This window comes from Boleophthalmus pectinirostris, unplaced genomic scaffold, assembly GCF_026225935.1.
Source record: "Boleophthalmus pectinirostris isolate CB_2022bp ecotype Guang Dong unplaced genomic scaffold, ASM2622593v1 HiC_scaffold_3, whole genome shotgun sequence".
NCBI lineage: Eukaryota > Metazoa > Chordata > Actinopteri > Gobiiformes > Gobiidae > Boleophthalmus > Boleophthalmus pectinirostris.
This window is the reverse complement of record NW_026571299.1, coordinates 27,512,330-27,532,996: the sequence shown is the minus strand read 5'-3', so window position 1 is coordinate 27,532,996 and position 20,667 is coordinate 27,512,330. Positions and strand designations below refer to the sequence as shown.

Genomic DNA, 20,667 nt, shown 5'->3' with positions numbered 1-20,667 from the left:
ATAATAATAATAAAATTAAAATAATAATATACGGATGTATTGATCTAATACTGGTATCGAATATCAGCACCGATACAAGAAAATGTACTTCGTCAGATATCAGCTTCCAAATATCAGCGCAGCCAATGTCCTGGTTGTCCACAAAGTTACATAATGTTTAAATTTTGATTCGCAAAGTTGTTCTGTAGTAACTTAAGAGATTAAAAACATCTACATAACACACTTGGATCTGTTTTCTCTTATTTAATTTCTCTGCACTGATATCGGTTAATATCGGATTCTTAAAACTAGGGATGTAACAATAACCAAAATATCGTGATATCGTATTGTAAAATGTCTCTCAATAATATCGTGGGCTGTAACAATATATCGAATCTCAAGTTTCGCTGCTAAAATTTATTGTTATGGTGCAGCAATAGATAAAAGAAACAGAGGGAACTACAAAGACCATGATCCTTTGCTCTGTTTCAGTCCAGTTTACACAATGAAATCACTTCTTAAGCACCTGAACCTTTGCTTTACGACAGGACCAAAATCTTGTCAAGGCATTTTTAAAGGAAAAAGTAGCATCTTTGCAATTCTAAAATCTAAAACAAGTTTAGTTTTGAGTTTATTTGTTGTTTACTACATTTCTTTCCATTCCTTTCAGTGAGAATCTACAACGTAAAAAGTCATAAAAGTGTGTCGAAGCTTTCGTCCGCTCGTGTGTATCTAAAGAAAAGACCTTAAGAATCTAAGAGTCTAGTTAAACCTCCATTATAGTCCCACCAGTGTCTCTGCCTTTGTGTCCATGAGCTGCACATATCCGAGCTCTGACTAACTCCGTGATTCACTTTCCGTGGCTGAGGACACTCGGGGGACAATCTCGCTCCTCATTGGCCGATCGCCGGAGGTCGCGACCCCTGAATCAAAAGGCGCTTGTGTCTGGGCCTTGTGCTCTTATGTCCCGCTGTTCTTTTGAGACCAATCAGAGGCACGTTTAGGAGTCCAGGCACAGATGAAAAATACACACGCGTTTCGTTCCAGGGAATTACTGGAAGTTTGAGAATTCCAGTGTTTTTTTTCCGAACGCTGAAGTGTGAATGAGTGGACACATGGGGGCAGGGTGAGGAGTGGACGGCACACAGGAGCAGAGAGAGAGAGATGTCAAAAAGAACATACAAGAATGGAGGAAAATAAACAAAAGTGCAGATCGTGGCTAAGCAAGCATTTCCAGGTGTGAGGAAACTCTGCTATTGTTTAAAGGTTTAGTGTGTAACTTTGTGGAGGTGGCATGTCGTCTGAATGAGACAATGGAAGTAGGAAGTTAAAATCAAACTTCGGGACATTCTCCATGGAGATATACAGGTTTTATGGCATACTGAGGGGGATTATGGCGAAAAGATCAACATTTCCATGGAAGCAGGCAGGAAGAGCCGCTTTTCCAGTTGAAATAAGAGTCAGGTTTGTGGAGATGTGGGGACACATGTTTTTATACACACACACACACACACACACACACAAAACACTTAAAATTGTGTCTGTTTTTTGGCCAAAAAAAAAAAGTAAAAAAAAAAAAAAAATGCTGTGGCTTTAAGACAGGGGTGTCAAACTCAAATTCACAGAGCCAAAAAACTGGGACTAAGTCGTGGGCCAAACTAAATATTTATTGAAAAATTTCAAGAACATCTGCATGTTTTCTCTTCTTTTGAGACATGTACTGTTAAACCTTTTCTTATTAAATAAATGTTTAATAATAGTTTTGCTTAAACATTGAATCCAGAACAAGCAGAATAGAAAATAATAACAACATTTTAAATAAATAATGTCTCTATAGTCTATCTGTAGCCGGTGGGCAGCTCTAATACACATTTGATATGATCTCACTGGCCAAATAAGTTCTGACATGTCTGCTTTAAGGTATACTCCATCTTTTTATCAAAGTGCAGATCTTTTTTTTATTTTTTATTATTATTATTTATTTATTTATTTTAAATGATGCGTATATCTTATGACAAAGAAATAGAGTTTACTTTAAGTTCCATCTGTAGCCACAGCTGCCTTGCTCCTGAATAACAGACATGACTCCAAATCTGCACCAACAACTTCAGTGACCACCGACAATCATACATTCACACACTTCATTCTTACATAGACAAGGAGTGTGAAGTGTCTTGCTCAAGAGTACATGCACAGGCTAAAGCTGGATTGAACAGTCAGCTCTCTGTCAGTAGTTCCAGTCATAATATTTACTTTTGGTTCATTACTTGTGGATGTGAACAGGGTTATTGGTCTCAAAAAATATTGTAAAAATAGTAGAAAAGCCTTATCCTGCTGTCTGTGCCTGCTTTTTAAAGATGTGTGTGTGTGTGTTTTTTTTTGTTTTTTTTTAAATCACTTGAAACCAGTTCTCTCATTTGCATGTAAACATACTTAGAGATTGCTGGAGCTTGTAGCCGTAATTAAGTTTTCTTGTATTCTGTCTGATATGAGGCGTGCGCATTGGAACAGTTGACACAAATGCCAGATTACGAAGCATTAATTAAAGTAGAACAAGCCAACACTGTCATCGAGCATTGAGTCTCACGTGTGCAGCAGCTCACACAAAAACACACGAGGTGACCGGTTCAACCATTTTTGTCTTATATAAGTCACTGTGTACAGACTGTGAGAAATACACAGACTTGAATACTTCCTCATGTAATGTATCACAGTCAAAAGTGTCACAAAGTACAAAGTACACACAAGTAAATACGATGTGGGTGGATGTGGGTAGAGTTCAAATGTATTTGAAAAGGATTCATGTAAAAAAAAAAAAAAAAAAGTTTCAATAAATTATTTTTGTGTGGTTGTTGAAAAATCTGTAAAGTTATAAAATGGTAAACAAGATATTGCACAAATGGAAACTAAGCAGACAGATGTGCACAGATGTGGGGAGGTGAGAAAATTATATTAATATTGTTGGACCAACTTTGTTAACAGAAATCACATGTGCACAAATGTAAAGTACGAGATTCCATTTGACATAGTAAAATGTGAAACTAAGTCAACAGTGGTTCAAAAAGGAGCCTGCTCAATTCATGAACGAATCATTGGATTTATAAAAAGCTTTTCAAGACACCCAAAGTGTTTTACAGTGGAATATTCGTTCACTTTACACTGGGTGGTGTTAAAATACTGTTGAAGCCACAGTTGCCCTGAGGAAGAATTATGCAGACTAATATTTCAGAAACATCACTGCAGTTTCTATGATTGCTGTGACAAAAATACACTGGAAAAAAATGACACCAACATTACAAAGGACAGGAAAGTTTGTGCATTTATAGTCGTCCAGGTAGGATCTACTGCAAAAGAAAAATTCAGTTCTGTCAACTTGATAAACATTTTTACATTTGTTTGTTTTGTTTTGTTTTTTTTGGACAGAACTGAATTTCTCCTTCTCTAACGAAGGTAAAACATTTGTGTTTGATTTCATTTGTGTGAATAAAGTGGCTGGTGAATTGTATGTCTTGTATGTAATGAATGCTCAGTGTGTTTCAGTCAAAATTCTCACAGATCACATCAGCATATGGAACACATTAATAGAATAGAAAGCAAAAGGTTTAACTGAGCTTTAAAACATGAATCTAAAATGCAGTTAAAACATAATTAAAACATAACAGATACAGATGCTGATGTTCCACTGTTACACTTTCTAACGCTCAGTCTAATTTAGTGAAACACAGTGAGGTGACTGCTGTTGTGATTTTGGGCTCTACAAAAAAATCACTGAATTGAATGGACTAAAATTGTTGTATGATAAAAGGCAAATAATTCAACAAAAACATTCAGAATGTGTGTAGTTATTTGAGCTAAAGAAAAGCATAAGGATTCAATTTTGTATTTCAACCAAATCTGAACGTTATCCTGCTGTGTATCATGCTCCCATTCATACACACACACACACACACACACACCTGTTGCTGCTGCAGGTGTAGTAAGTCTACTGGGCTGATCTCTCCGTTGGCGTCTCCGTTGGACCCGCCCTCTCTGCCTCCCCCGCCGTCTGATTGGCTGGTGAGGCTGCTGACTCCATTCTGATTGGACGGCGTTGTTCGAAGGGTCTCCGAAGCTGATTCCACCATCATCACTGGCACCTGCAAGAAAAGAGCGAGACGGAGATGGAGAGGTGAGCTATGTGACCGGAGAGAGCAAACAGGCCAGGAGCAAAAGTCAACAGCCTTACTCGTCCACAGATAAAGAAGGAAATGTCACAGGATATGATTTTTTTTAAATTCTGTGACAAAAAACACAATATTTAAAGGGTTTATATTACACAAAACTGACTCTTGTGTCATAAGTAGATGTCCGTCCATGTTTTTAAAGTCCATAAATCTTCATCAAACTCAAAATGATATACTCCTCTGCAAAGAACAGTATATCCAGTCTTATTTTGACAGAATAATCTTGTTGTACCTCAAGTTTAGAGCTCTACAAACATGTTCGGAAAAGTATACTTGTATTAGAGCCATATTTTCTTTACACTGCAAAAAATCTAAACGATTTTTGGCCCTTTTTGAGTCGATTTTTCGCTCGACTGTTTTTGGGACCGGGTTGAGTTTTGGCTTAATCGTGTGTCGTGTTTCGCGTAGTAAACATGGGGTAACGAGAACCGATTAATACCTCACGACCAGCTCCTGATCGGCAATCGCAGGTCGCAAGAAAATCAAATCTGCTTGAAATTTTGTCACATCTCGAGGGTTTCGCACTGTTGAAGTAGTTTGTGTAGTGTGAGAACTAGGGCTGGGTATCATTCAGAAGTTGGTGAATCGATACATACTTTAATGCATAGGCCATGATAAGATCCAGTTCAATAAAATAATAATGGTTAAATCATGTCTGTGATACTAAAAGTTTTTGTTAAACCCCTTCTTGTGCAAAGTTCATATGAAACGTAAACATTTTAATCATCAAAACAGAGAAAATGTCAAATGTGTCATATAAACAAGTTTCCTTCCAGCAAAACTGTAGCACTGTCACAAAATAATTTAGTAAAATATACCAAAAAATACTCTTGGTGATATATCGATGCAGCAGCCCATGATATCAATACTGTATCATCACTTTAAACTATACGATATATCGATATTTTGACATTTTTGCAAACCTCTAGTGAGTTTGAGCTGGGGCTGAGTGAAATGATCGAAAATATCGCACAGTGTACTCCCAGCATTACTCAAAAAACATTTTTGAACTTGATTTGAGTAGATTTCACTTGACAAGTAAAATGATCTACCAATGGAGTAAGTTTAATTTTCTTAATTCAAACAACATATGATTTAGTTTCTTATTTTAAGTGCAAAGGGTCGTTGTTTTTCTTATCTTCAGTGTAACTAGGTGTATTTTCCTGTTTCAAGTACAATACAACTTGTTCCTCATTTCTCATCACAAATAGACTTGGAGTTGTGTTTTGTTTCCTCCACACATGTTTAACAGACAAACCCTGTGTATTTAGGCTGAGTTCTAATCTCAAACTGAAGACAAAAAGTGCTCCATTGTGTTTTTAAACTCCATACACCTTCACTGCAATCATTTGGATGATTTCTGCCGTAGAATTGCCGATCTCTACTGAAGGTTAAAAGGGCTGTTAACATGAAGAGCATTTTGAGCTTGAAGTGGAACTCAAACATGTGTAAATATGTACAGATATAAAATGAAACAAAACACAACTTCAGGGCTGTTTTTGATGAGATAACATTATAACATGATTTAAAGCTCACAAAAGTTGATTTTGCTTAAAGACCTTTAAAATGCCTGTACAGTGCATATTACCAAATAGGGGTGTAACAATATCCAAGTCTCACGAAATGATATCATCACGGTATGAACTTCATGGTACGATATTTATTGCAATATGGTGGGGAAGCTCACGATTAAGGATGTAACAATATCCAAATCTCTTGGTATGATATTTTCACGATATACATCTCACTGTACGATATTTATTACGATATCATGAAGAAGGTGGGGAGGCTCTAGCCTGATTCATCAGCCGGTTTCACTTCGTAGAAACCGTCTGACCTCACAGTGTTAGAATTTGTTCACTCAATGGTAGACGGATACATTTTATCATTTAACCAATCGCTGCTATTTGGTCATGACATATGTAATGCGCCGCTAACGGGGCTAACTGGTATATTAAGCTTTTCCCAAATCCTGTAGGAAGAAGGACAATAACGTCTTACCCTGTGATAAAATTCACCAAACATTCTCTTTGTTCCGCCTTTAAATCCTCAATCTCGGGAATCGTTGCCAACACTGAATATTTGGCTCTTTGCTGATTTGCTGGTGCCTGAACTCACACTTTTGTGGTTTTTGTGAACAGTCTAGTATTCCTGACCTAGTCGCTGGAGAGAAATGAAATTGAGCGCAGGCACTAGGTGGCACCAGCCTGGCCAGGGAAGCTCATGATTAGCGATGTAACAGTATCCAAATCTCTCGGTACGATATTTTCACGATATACATTTCACAATATGATATTTTGTGGAGGCTACTATATAACTTTTTCCTCTTAAAATGCCTCGACAAGACTTAATCCAAAGAATGAAGCCTTAAAAGTGTTTAGAACTGTTATTTCTTCTTGTCATCTGCACTGAAATGGAGCAAAGGATCATGGTCTATGTAGTTCCCTCTATCTTTTTTAGCAATTGCTGCACCACTCTTAATTTATGCAGAGAAACTTGTAATTCGATATATTGTGATGATGAACTTTGATGATACGATATCATGGTATTTTGGTTATTGTTACATTCTTATTTCTGAACCTTTAAACCTAAATGAAAACAAAAAAATGTCCTTTTAACTTATGCCCTTAAACTAACAAACAACTTAACGTGCCGACGGCGCTGCACCTGCCTCTGTGTTCTTATGTAAATGCACCAGTCAGGAGCAAGCATCGGGATCACAGACGCACAAATCCAAACAGACACAAACTGTTTACACGCCGGCGCTCTTCCCGCTCCAGAACCCACAACGCTCCGTAATCAGAGGCGGCATACTCCCGCGGTACAAGCGAAAAAAATCCCTCTTTCATCCACCTTCAGAGGGCGCTATCTCCTAATTAGGACGCACTTCTTTCCGTGCCAAAACCCGAAACAAAACCGGTTCCTGGATGTTGTTTTTATTTTTTTTCATACACAAGCTCCGGCGCATCGTTAGCGGCGTAGCGTGGGAGACGAGAGCACAAGATGTCATAGGGAGACCAAAAGACAACACAAAACAAAGCGTCAAAACTCCTTATAATCTCGTATTTCCAGTTTTAGAAAATTAACTACGCGCTTCACAGGCGGAAACTTTTTCAGAAACTAGCAATTTCCGATTTCGGAGTACAAGTACACAAAACGCAATTGAGGTATTTTTCGTAAGCAATTTCAGATATTTTCACGCCATGCCTTCAGGGAGGGAGAGATAAAAGCGTGGAACTTCTTTTTGCTCGCAGGCAGGAGCAGGTGAAGTGTGTGTGCGTGTGTGTGTGTGTGTGTGTTTTTGGATTTTGAGAAGAGCCTCGGTGTATCCTGGAGAAGTAATGTGTAATAAAGACACATTGGCAGATGGTTGCTTAATGGGGCCTACAGGTATGTGCTATGGAAGATTAATAAAATGTCGAATAAAATCATATTTATTTTCAGCTGTTTTTATTAATACAAACTCTGTTCTTGTAAGTGTCACTGTGGCAGAGTGGCAGAGTGGTTATCCTGTGTCCCGGGAAAGAGGTTGTGGGTTAGACTCCTGGGATCTCTGAGTGGAGCAAAGGTGGAAGAAGTACTCAGTTTTGTTATTTAAGTAAAAGTACAGATACCAAAGTTAAGATACCAAAAAAATAAATAAATAAATCACGTAAGTATTTAAGTGCTGTTTAAAGATGTACTTAAAGTATTTTGTGCTTATTTTGAGATAGAATAAAGCTTCAAATGTAGTGATTTTGATGCAGATTAGTATGAAAAATTTTGCTTTATCTGTTGTATTTTTCCTACCTGTTTTTTTTTTTTTGTATATGTATAAATAATATGATATTTTTTATATATAATATGATTTTCAAACAGATTTCTCAAAAAATGTAGCTTTATTTGTTGAATTTTTCCTACCTGTTTTTATGTATATTGTTGTATATGTATATATAATATGATATTTTTTAAACAGATTTGTACTAAAGTTTTGCATCATTTGTTGTTTTTCCTACCTGTTTTTATTTATTTTTTGTATATTTATATATAATATGATTTTGATACAGATTTGTACATACATTTTGCTAATATATTATATTATATACATATACATATTTATATATATATATATATATATATATATATTATATATATATATATATATATATATATATATATGATATAGACTCCTGATCCATTGATTATATTCCAAGAGCGAGTTGCGTGTAAAACTCATCATTTTCTTCTTCCCCTTCATAAATTGACCACTACGACTGTAACATCAGCACTATTCTCCACGTCGTGAACCATTTGAAAAACTACAAATCAGGCCGCTCTTTCCTCTGTGTCACAAAGTGTCTTTAACGTTTGCAATCTCTCACTCTCTCCTTCCTGCTTCCTTCCTGCGTAATAGTGACCGCTCCATTGTCCTATAGGTCATACTGTTCCCTGTGGCCCCGTATCACCGAGCCCGGTCTCAGCGCAGTCAGCATGTGTCTGTATTACTCCGCCTTTGGAACTACAACTTGACTGTAAACTAGTCCTACTATAATTTCGCTTTAAAGTACTATTTCTACTACAACTGTTACTAATACTGTAACACCGCTGCTACTATTGGTGTTACTACATACTTTAAAGGTGCACTGTGTACATTTTTTATTAGTGGTCCATCACCTTCTCGTTTCTATGGATACGTCATCGCTCTGCCTGGAATGTTCCACAGTGTGACATTAAACAGCTCTACTTTACATTTATTCAACTACAGGTGGTTTTATATGGTGTTTTTTATGAGTTTATTAATACTTTGCAGCTGATATCAACAATATTAATGAAGCTAACTGAAAGTACTGCTATGTCTGAGTTTTGTTTAAACTCAATTTGACCGTAAAGAACAAACTTAGCTGAAACTACAAAAGGGTGAGCTGATTTGTACTGGTAAACAAGTCCCTCTCAAATAACAATATAGTCCATTTTGTATTTTTTTCTTTAAACTTTTTTTGCCAGTGTTTGCTAATTCCGCCAATAGAGATGCATGTAGGAAACCCCCAGGGCGATGTCACTGCAAAGTATCAATACGCACAATGAACCGACTCTTGATCTTGGAATATTGTATGTATATTGCCAAACTTATCACAATATTTGTACAAAACGTTGTAATCTGCAATTTTTAACAGAAATAAACCGTTATTTGGATTTTTTAGCGGATCGATTATCAGCCTTAAATCTCAGCACAGGTCGGTAGTTTGTTTGGGTCGATCTGCTGCCTAAAAATACACACATAAAAAGCTTTATGTGAACACTTTAATAAGGAGAAATAGCTGCACAAAACCTGACTACACAGCTCTGTTATAGGTTTGTAGAAAAACAATGGCAGTGGGTGAGTTTATAGTACAGTATTTTTTGGACTATAAGGTGCACTTAAAATCCTTATAATCCAGTGTGTCTTATGTATTAATTCTGGTTGTGTTTACTGACCTCAAACTGATTTTATGTGATACACGGTGCTCAAAAATCTGTCATAATGTTTTAGTACAACGTTGGTAAACTACAAAGCCACACCGTTTGATGGATTGTCAGAGTATTATGGCTACCGTAGTCAAGAACCAACATTTAGTCCAACACAAGCTGACCGCATCAGCACACAAGGAGCAAGCTTTATGTTTATGCAAATGAGCCATGTGGTTTCAGTTTTGTTTCTGTAAAACGTAAACAAATGTGCACAAACCTGAATTAAACACATTATTACTCAATGTATACTTGAGTCCTCTCCGTAGGAAATAAAAAAATAAAATTAATAAACAGGAAATTAAAAAACAAACTTAAATGATTCACCCACATTCACATTCATTCACTAAGACAGGGAGGAAACATCGGGCAAATTACACCATGATCTGCCGATGGATCGTGGACGCCTGGACTAAGGATCAGTCCCAAGTGTCGTCTGTTTGTTTCGCTTAATACGTCATATAATCCGGTGTGTCTTATGTACGAAAATAGACGAGAGAATTCAACATTATTGATAATGTTGCTGATAATGTCTTTTGTGTTCGGTCTGAAAGTTTTACTCGGTCTTCTTCTGTGTTTGGTTTGTTTTTACTCGGTCTTCTTCTGTGTTTGGTCTGGAAGTTTTACACCGACCAGAAGAAACCCGAGGAGAAAGAGGAGGACGAAGGAGCGGACGGAGAAGGACTGAAGTGCATCCCTTCATACAGCTCCTGCTTCATCATGTCCACACCACCAACCAGTAAGAATACTAACACTACTACTACGGATACTACTATTGCTACTTCACATTTTGTGTTTTGTGTGTAGGTTCCATATATGTTGTCACTACATCCTGACTCTGTAGTACTTTGAGTTCAGTATTCTGTCCGCGATCGCGCCGGCAGCAGAGGACCCAGTGTGGCCCGACTCACCTAGGAACAACGTGACGACACACACACAACACACACACACAACACTTATAGTCCAAAGAATACGGTAAATTTAAACTACACAATTTAAAGGAAATAAACAAAATCAACCCTATATACAGAATCGGCCTAAAAATATTGGTTGTTCTGGATTCTAAACAGTCGGTAACGGTATTGGCCAAGAAAAAAAACACTCAATTTCTAATTTTTAAACCAAATTGTTCAACCAGAATCACATTAAAAAGCTTGGACTTCCGAGCGGCCACTGCGTTTGCACTGTACTCCGCTGCCATTATAAAGCTCCCACTAAAAATGAATCACCCGCAGTCTGTATCCACAACTTACTGCCTAATGTACTGCCGCTCCATCTGCTCGCTACTCTTACTCATTGACCTTATTAGCGCATATCGAGATTGGCCGGCGCTCGCAGGTGGACGGGGACCTAATGGAGGGACGGGGGGCTAGGAGGTACGCGGCGCTCGGTAAAGGATGTGCGCGGTGTCATATCCTGTAATGGGTGTATATAAGGCGGTGTAATGGAGGTCGGGGAGAAGGCACAGACATAAATCTATCAGCGACGCTCAAATGAAGGCAGTCAAACCCACAGCGCTGTAAGTGATTCTGGCTCGGAGAGGAGCGGGGCCTGTCCTAACCTGTACGCACGCCAGAATACAGGGGGAATGTTCCAACGATCCCCCCCGAGCTGAACTATGAACTTTGTATGCACATTCAAAGGACGGCGTGAAGAAAAGGAAAAATTTAGTCATGGATTTTGAATTGTGATCGACCGATATGAGGTTTTTCAGGCACGTTTACAGAAATTTGGGGGCCCGGGGCAAGAAATCTCACATGGGGCCCTGTCTAAATAAATTAATGAAAAGAGAGATGTAGGTTAATCAAACATGTGAATGAAACAAAACATAACTCCAGGTCAGTTTTTGAGGAAGTAAACACATTGTAACAAGAGTTCATTTTACGTAACTTGCCTTTAAAAGCTTCACGGTTCCCGCTCTTTTTCACTGATAAAATTAAAAAACTTTTCCATTACTTTTTCATGATCTAAAGTGAATTTTCCATGACTTTAAAGCACCACCAGACTTTTAGGGTTAAATATAAAATGGTAATCCTTTCCACTCACTTTATGGTTTGGGATTATAGTTTTTTAACATAAAAAATCCTGTCAGTGCATTTATTGTCGTCTCTTTTAAACAAAAGGTGCAGACGTTCAGAAATAATTATAATAGTCCAATGAGGACTTAACAGAATGCTGTAGTTGTGTGAAAGAGATACTAAAATTCCTTGAGTTTTATAAAACTTTAATTGGATTTATAAAATTCCATAACTTTTACAGGCCTGGAAAATGTCAGACCTGAATAAACCTGGAATAGATTTGGAATAGACCTGGAATATATCTTGAATAGACCTGGAACAGACTTAGAATAGACCTGGAATAGATCTTCAGTAGATCTGGAACAGAATTGGACTAGATTTTGAATAAAGCTAGAATAGACCTTGAATAAACCTGGAATATACCTGAAACAGATCTTGAACTGAACAGACCTGGAATAGACTTGGATTAAACCTGGAATATATTTGGAATAGACCTTGAATAGACCTGAAATAGACCTGGAATATATCTTTAATAGACCTGGAATAGACTTAGTATCGACCTGGAATAGATCTTGAATAGACCTGGAATACACCTTGAATAGACCTGGAATAGACCTGAAATAGACATTGAATACACCTGGAATAGACTTGGAATAGACCTGGAACAGATCTTGAATAAACCTGGAATAGAATATGAATATACCTAGAATAGACCTTGAATAGACCTGGACTAGACCTGAAATAGACATTGAATAGACCTGGAATAAACCTCTATTAGACCTGAAATAGACCTGGAATAGACCTGGTTTTGTTTCCTTGTTTCCTCTTAAATAATTCAACATTTACACTCAAAAACCTTTTATACACAACATATGAAGAACTTTTTTCCCATACAAAAGATATTATAAATAGTTTTAGACTTACACTTTGTTTTTGACTGAGACTTAAATAACTAATTGCTATGACAACAGCCCTAATTTTGATCATTGTGAAACTTTTTTTGGCTGATGTGAGCAAAGACAGTCCCCTTGGCCCGAGGGAGCTTCACATCACAGAGATAAAGAATGTTTGGGGGGGCGGGACAAATAAAAGACTTCTGCCGTTTAATTGGACAGGAGCCAAAGATGAGGAAGAAGACTGGACTTGTTATGGATGACGCCATGTTTGTGTAGAGGTGTGTGTGTGTGTGTGTTAGCTCCGAGCTGCTGCTGCTATAGGCAATGCATGTTTACACCAATGATGAGAAACAAGCCACAGAAAACCAGTCAGGACAAGCTCTCGTGTTCAGAAAATAGACACAAATAATAAGTGTTAAGAGCAGGTGCCAACACACTTTGAGGTGTTTTAGTTTGAGGAGATGACAATTTGCAACGTTTACTTTTGAAAAACTTTTACTTCAATTGAGTTTAGGGACCAAATTTCAAAACAGTATAAAAAAATGCGGATTGTGATCATTTATTTGGCAGTTATTTTGGCTTAGACTTTGATTTTCTTCTGAAACCATGATCTCATTTTTACACATTTTTTTTTTTCTTCTTTTTTTCATAAAACTAAATTCTAGAATGTTGATGCTGATTTCTAGCCTGATTCATCAGCCGGTTTCACTTTGTAGAAACCCTCTGATCTCACAGCATTAGGATTCATTCCCCGGTAAGTCGGTAAGTTGGACGGTAAGTGGGTACTTTTTTTATTTCACCAATCTCTGCTATTTGGTCGTGACGTATGTAATGCGTCGCTAATGGGGCTAACTGGTATATTACAGGGTATCCCCAGGTTTGACTACCCCAAATTTAAGACATTATAAATACCTTTTTAAGACCACTTAAATGAAAATTAAGATCAACATCGAGTCTATTATGCGGGTGGAAAACACCAGATCCAGTTCTAATAATGACCAAACAACTACTATATCTATAATCTAAGAGCCACATTAAACCTACACTTCTCCATGATCCATCCAACGTCTTCCTGCACTGTACTGATTGTTTACTCATTGCGACTGGTGCCAGAAACCAAAGCATTGTTTGCGCACTCCACATTAGACATTCGTCTACTTGGACAACATAATTTAAGACTTTTTAAGGCCTTAATTTAGGAACATGAAATTTAAGACCTTTTTAAGACTAAGACTAAGGCTACCATGCTTTTCCCCAATCCTGTAGGAAGAAGGACAATAACATCTTTCCCCTTGATAAAATTCACCAAACATTCTCTTTGTTCCGGCTTTAAATCCTCGGTCTCGGGAATCGTTGCCCATGCAGAATGTATCTCTCTTCGCTGATTGGCTGGTGCCCGAACTCGCACTTCTGGGGTTTTTGCAAATCGTCTTGTGTACATGCGGAAAGGCCAAGGCCCGCGGGTCACATCCGGCCCGCCAAGCCATTTTATGTGGCCCACAAGGGGTTGAAAGGTATAATTTATAATTACGTTGTGACTCTGTGCTGCTACTACATCTCCCACAATGCACCGCAGTTGTTTCCCGTGAAGTGACTGTCGCTCGCCACTAGAGAGGCCAAGAAAACTCATCAAATTTCCCCAAAAATGTCCAAGAAAAGAAAAATTGATGCAGAAGGACGGATATTTCATGAATGTTACTGAAGGAGTAATGTGAATGTTTTAACTTAAACCTTTAAATCAAACCAAATCCACTTTATTTCTATAGCACATTTCATAAACAAAACAGTTTCCCAAGTGCTGCACAATCCAAATAAAACATATCCAATAGAAATATAACGTAAAGCTCTACTAGTCCTCGTTAAGACAATAAAACTAGTCAAATCAAATAAGAATGAGAATACCAGTAAATAATAAAAAGGTAAAAAACAAAAATAAACAAAATGGATAAACATGAAATGAAAAATCAAATACAGACTTTTACAGTTTTCTAACATACCGATATTACAGTTACAGTTGCAGTCTTAACTTTACAACCGGCCCTTTGATGACAAACATGATCCAAATGTGGCCCTTGGTGAAAATGAGTGTAGTGTATTCCGATTCCTGACCTAGTCGCTGGAGAGAAATGAAACTGAGCGGAGTCACTGATTTCAGGATGTGATATGAAAGAAATGAATGATGTAATTGTCTTTTTGTTTGCTTTTTAGTTTTATAGTCACTGTAAAATAAAAACAATCTCCTAACTTTTCTGGTGGATTGTTCGGCACCTGCTTGTCACCACGGAGATCTTATTGTTTTGTCTGGAATATGGCATTAAACATGATCCATCTTGCATTGGGATTACTGACCTAAAAACTTGCATTCTTACTGTGAGTGTAATGCCAGACTGCAGAACATTCAAGACAATATCACCATGGAGACAAGCAACTGATGACCGTCCACCAGAAAAGTTCCCGAGTGCGCTTTTGAGTTGTTTGGAGTTGTTTTTGGAGTTGTTTGTACAGAGTTATTTTGTTGAGTTGTGGTCAGAAAAAGTCTATTAAAATTTCACTTAGTAAAAATAACTTGCCTGGCTTTTTTTTTTTTTTTTTTTTTTTGTTCCACTGTATTTACCGTGTCTAACCAAAGACATGATAGTTCAAACACCACATGAAAGAATGCTGGATGATTGAGTGTAGATACTGCAACCCCCCTCTCTCTGTCTCTTTCCCTCCCTCCTGTCCTCCTCTCTCTCTCTCTCTTCTTCTCTCTCTCACCTTTCTCTCTTCTTGTCTCCTTTTCTCCCACCTCTTTCTTCTCTCCCTCCTCTCTCTCTCTTCTTATCTCCTTTCCAACTCTCCTCCTCTCTCTCTCTTCTTCTTCTCTCCCTCCTCTCTCTCTCTTCTTATCTCCTTTCCAACTCTCCTCCTCTTCTCTTTCTATCTCTCTTCTTCTCTCTCTCCCCTTGTCTCATTTTCTCCCTCCTCTCTCTTCTACTCTCCCTCTTCTCTCTCCATGTCTCCTTCATCTTTCTCTCTCTCTTCTTATCTCCCTCCCAACTCTCGTCCTCCTCTCTCTCTCTCTCTCTCTCTCTCTCTCTCTCTGTCTCCTTTTCTCCCACCCCTTTCTCTCTAGTTTTATCTCCCTCCCAACTCTCCTCCTCCTCTCTTTCACTCTCTTTCTTCTCTCCTCCCTCCCTCCTCTCTCTCCTTGTCTCCTTTTCTCCATCATCTCTCTCTCCTTCTCTCCCTCTCTATCCTTTTCTCCCTCCCCTTTCTCTCTCTCTTCTTTCTTATCTCTTTCCCAACTCTCCCCTCTCTCTCTCTCTTCTACTCTCCCTCCTATCTCTCGTTTTCTCTCTCTCTCTCTCTTCTACTCTCCCTCCTATCTCTCGTTTTCTCTCTCTCTCTCTCTCTTCCTCTGCCATCTCTCTGTCCCTCCTCTCCCCATTCTTTCTCCCCACCTTACTCCACTCCACTCCGCTCTCTCTTCTTCTCCCCCTCCTCCTTTCCTGCTCTCTCTCTCTTCCTCTCTGCCTAATAATCTGCGTTCCTGCTAGCTGATGCAAGGCGCGGGAAAGCGAAACAGCCGTACAGGGACCTCCGCCGCCGCTATTCCCACCAGAGGAGCCACATGATAAAGACGCATTATCGGGCTAAGCTGTTGTAAACACGACTGCATGCCTCGTACACACAAACACACGCACAGACGCGCACAAACGCACACGGAGATAGGCGCACAACAGAGGAGATGGCGAGGGGTTAGCGCTGTGAAGAGCAGTGACCAGCAGGAATCTGACAGGCCAAATCCAGCGCACAAAAACACAGTCACAGAAGATAAGCCGCAAGCAAGACAGCGTTTGGGTGCATCGTTCACTTCAATCTGTGCTCATGCAAGTGTTGGCTCTGCTAAAATGATAAAACTAGGAAAGGAATTTGGACTAACTGTGTATGCATTAGACTTCTGTTGTGCTTTTTACCTAGAGTCACTTGTGTAGCTTTCATAGATTTTACGAAAAAGTGAACTAAAGGAGCGTGACGTCACCTGTAGCGTTCAACTCCAGTCAAATGAAGCTCATGGCAGTTACAGAGTTTTCCAGCGTAAAGTTAATTGGAGCCAGAGTCGATGGAGGCAAAAGCGGCCCCTTGAACATTTTTTGAAGAACTTTTACCTGTTACTGTTTATATGCACAATATTTTAGGAGCGACAGGACTCGTGTTACGGTTTTGATTACTCTTTCCACTGCTACGATGATAAACCAAAGTGTATTTCTGCTAATTTATATAGTGGGCTTTTTGGGTACCTTTAGTTGTGAAAAAAAACAAACAATTAAAAGTAAGATTAAGCAAGATTTTTGGAGTGAAAGCCGAAGCGTAAATGCGCATTTAACGATAACTTGTACAAGAAATTCTCTGTTTTCCGTCCCGGTCAGGGAAAAGTGGAAGGCCATGTGCACAGGTCGTGAAGTGAGAGTAGCTCAGTGTCGAGGCCCCACCCCCGATAAGGTGTCCTGGTTTTCATAAACGGAAATATGGTCACCCTTACATGACCTGCAGTTTCATTTAAAATTTTTGGTTTTGATTATATTCTTTAGATAGAGAAAAATCCCGCACACCGTCTTACTTGCAAAATGTGAGATTTATTAGGACAAACAGTGCAACGTTTCGGCACGTTCCCTGAAAAAGGCCGAGCAGTTTGCCTGATGAAGGCCTAGTGCCAAAATGAATACTGGCTCGAGTGTCCCCCTGGCTCGAAAATTTCAGCTTGAGCGTCCCATTCTCTTGGCGTAAACGTTTCCCACCTCCCTCCGGGCTCCCTCTTCTCTTGGGCGTCACACGGGTAACTGCTGTGCCTGGGAGTTAGAAAATCAGCTTCTATATCATAAGAAAATGAAATGTGAATGCAGCGAGACCAAATGTCAGGCCTAGTTTATGTCAGTGTACTGATCTTCCCGAAGTGGCACACATCTTTTCAGTACATAATATCAATATAATCCTCATTTGCTCGCAGAAGTTGTATTTTAAACATACACTTTTTTTTTTTCTTGTTCCCCATGTCCTATAGCATCTGTAACTGTTGATTATTTCCTTACCTGCTGCCATGAACATAATTTGTAAGCAGCACAACACAAGAAACTTAAAAACTTACAGAATTTGTTCAAAAATCATTCACAATCACTTTTAGGAAGGTCTTAACTAAATTATTATTTTTTTAAATATATATGTTCATAGATGAACTGACTTTAATAAAGGGTACAATTCAGGGGGACTTTCCAGCTCATTCCTGCCAAAACGTTACACTGTTTGTCCTAATAAATCTCACATTTTGCAAGTAAGATGGTGTGCGGGAATTTTTTCTATGTTCTTGTACTGCTCCCTCTCCTCCAACGCACGCTTCTCAAGTAATTGATGTGCGAAGTTCTCATTCTTTAGAAAAAAAATACTTAAATAGAATACACTCAAAAAGCACTCTACAAAAGAAGTCACCACTCTCTTGAAAAGTCTAATTATTTTAATAAACAATACTGAACTGAGCTATGTAAACCAGCGTATTATTTAGTAATGTTTCTGCACTGTTCATGAACTCTTCAGTAACAGGGCAGGCCAGGGGCAGATTGTTACCACAAATTACAAAATAAACGTCATTAATTTAAACATAGTCGTGCTGATGAAGTGTCTTGCCCAAGGACACAAAAACGTACAATGTGCCAGTGACGGAGATCGAACCGCAAACATTTGAATGAGTTGGCCCACATGTCTACTCACACCCATAAAACATCGTAGGAATATTGTAGCCTCGTAGTCTATATAATGCTACGTTAATGGTTGTGTAAATAGACTAAAATGTGGCTCTAAGCTATTAAGCTAATAAAAGAATTCATTCCACCATCTTTGTGAATTGAAATGCTTCCTCTTTTCCTGAATGGGATTTTTGGCCTTGAACTGTGCCAGACTTGCAACAAAAGCCAGGTTTAGTCTTCTTTATATCAACTCATTGCTACTAGCTAACAGCACCGCTCGAGGCTACATCGACAGGTACTCTGGCTGCCGTCCAGTGCTAACAAGTTGGCTAACAGAAGAAGCTAATGCTATCAGTGTGCGGAGGGCCTGGCTCGGCTCCAGCGCTAACAGGTGAGCGCTATTATCCAGACAGACTCATGAAGAGGTTAGCCAAAATGTGCTGCGAGCGCTCCGTCTACTCTGTGTACGCCGTCAGAGAGCGAGAGGCTAACTGTGTGACGCGGATAAGGCAGGGAACTTTTATGTTAGCACTGCTACTTGGAAGTGTTATACTGTAGTTTTCAAAAGATGATATACTTTCTGAGTAAAAGTATCATCTATAAATTATTCAGACTCTACTTCTATTCAATCTCTTTACTATTTATGTATTTATTTACTTATTTTAATTATCTACTCTACATTCTTTAACTGATTATTGGTTCAAACAAATTTTAGTAGTAAAAGTAGTAAAAATTATAAATAAATAAAAGTAACAAAAGTAGTAAAAATAAAAAATAAAATAGTATATGTAATAACAAGACAATTCAGAACTTTAACTATCGTACATAATAAGTTCCAATTTTACTTTTAATTGAGTGTAGAGTGTAACATTATCTGCTTGTCATGACATCAAACTTATCTATCTCTATTAGTGGTGTGCAAAATATTAAAAATCGGTATATCGTATCATTTAATGAGAGGATACAGTATCGATATCATGGGTTGCTGTATTGATATATATCACCAAGAGTATATTTTACTAAACATTTTTACAGTTTTGTTGTTTGTTGAGAGGAAGAAAACTTGTTTATGCGACATAATTGACATTTTCCCTGTTTTAATGATTAAAATGTTTGTGTTTCATATTTTCTTTGCACAAGAAGTGGTTTAATAAAGACTTTTAGTATCACAGACATGATTTAGCCTTTATTTTTTATTGAACTGTATCGAATCGATTTGAAATATATCGTATAGAATCATATTGAATCACAAGCTCATTGTTTTGAGATATGTATCGTATCATGGCCTATGTATGAATTGTATCGGCAAATTCTTAATGATACCCAGCCCTATTGGTAACAGGTGATGCTATCAGGTCAAGGTTACATCTGTGGAGAGGCGATCCCGCTCACTGTATGAATGCGCGTTTTTCAAGGTATGTTTTGGATATTTAAAAACACTGTAGTTGTAAATCAGTTTAAATCCAAATGGGGAAGATTCAAGACAAAGCAACAGATACCCCACATCTAGAAATGTTACATTGTGCAACTTTAAATGAAATTTTAAGGTTTTGTCTTAAAAGTTGACAAATTTGTATCAAACTTAAAAATAAGACTAAATAGACTTGTGCAGACAAAGATGCAAGGACTTATTTAAACATATGTCCAAGGCCTTCCACAACTGAAGATAAAAGTGAAAATGTAGATGTTCACTCGAAAACTACCACGACGTGACATCACGAGGTGGAACAGCGCAGCTTTGGAGATGTAGATAAATAGTAAAGAGTTAATTAAATATATGTAAATGTAACTCCAGGTATGTTTTTGATGAAGTAACAACATTATAACACGACATAAAGCTCAAAATAAATCAGTTTCGTGTAATATGTGATCTTTAATCGCTATGGCAACGGTGTAATAATATAATAAATCTTCATCATTCTCCATCACGTATCAAACTAAAAACGAAAAAAAACAGACTTGTGTACAGAAAGACGCAAGGACTTCTTCAAACAAATATCCAAGGCCTTCCACAACGTATTATCACGAGTACTTCCTGCATTATCCTCACTCCTCCTCCTTTTCTCCTTCTTCCTCTTCTTCTCCTCCCGAAGTGAACCGTTGTGGCGGAGCTCTCTGAAGACAAAGTCCGTGTTTACAGAGCGCGTAAAGATTAGCCTGGCGCGCTCAGGTGCAGCTACACGGAGGGCCATGGGTAAACAAAGCGCGCATTCCCCACCGATGAGATCTACCCTGACCGGGGCAAGTATACACAACTGCCCCTGCCTCCCTGTCCACTAGAGCGATATACCAGCCACAAACCAGGCCCAGACAGACACACAAACCATATCACACACACACACACACA

General features: G+C 38.3%; 1 protein-coding gene across 2 annotated transcripts in view; it reads right to left on the bottom strand.

Annotated features, from left to right (window-relative positions):
- foxp4 (forkhead box P4) overlaps nucleotides 1–20,667 on the bottom strand; it is a 251,954-nt gene that overhangs the window by 149,776 nt on the left and 81,511 nt on the right. For both annotated transcript variants that reach the window (XM_055160172.1, XM_055160171.1), the window contains exon 2: nucleotides 3,936–4,115. In XM_055160172.1, coding sequence (XP_055016147.1) covers nucleotides 3,936–4,106 — 171 coding nt within the window. In that variant the 5' untranslated portion in view covers nucleotides 4,107–4,115. The remainder of the gene's footprint in view (nucleotides 1–3,935; nucleotides 4,116–20,667) is intronic.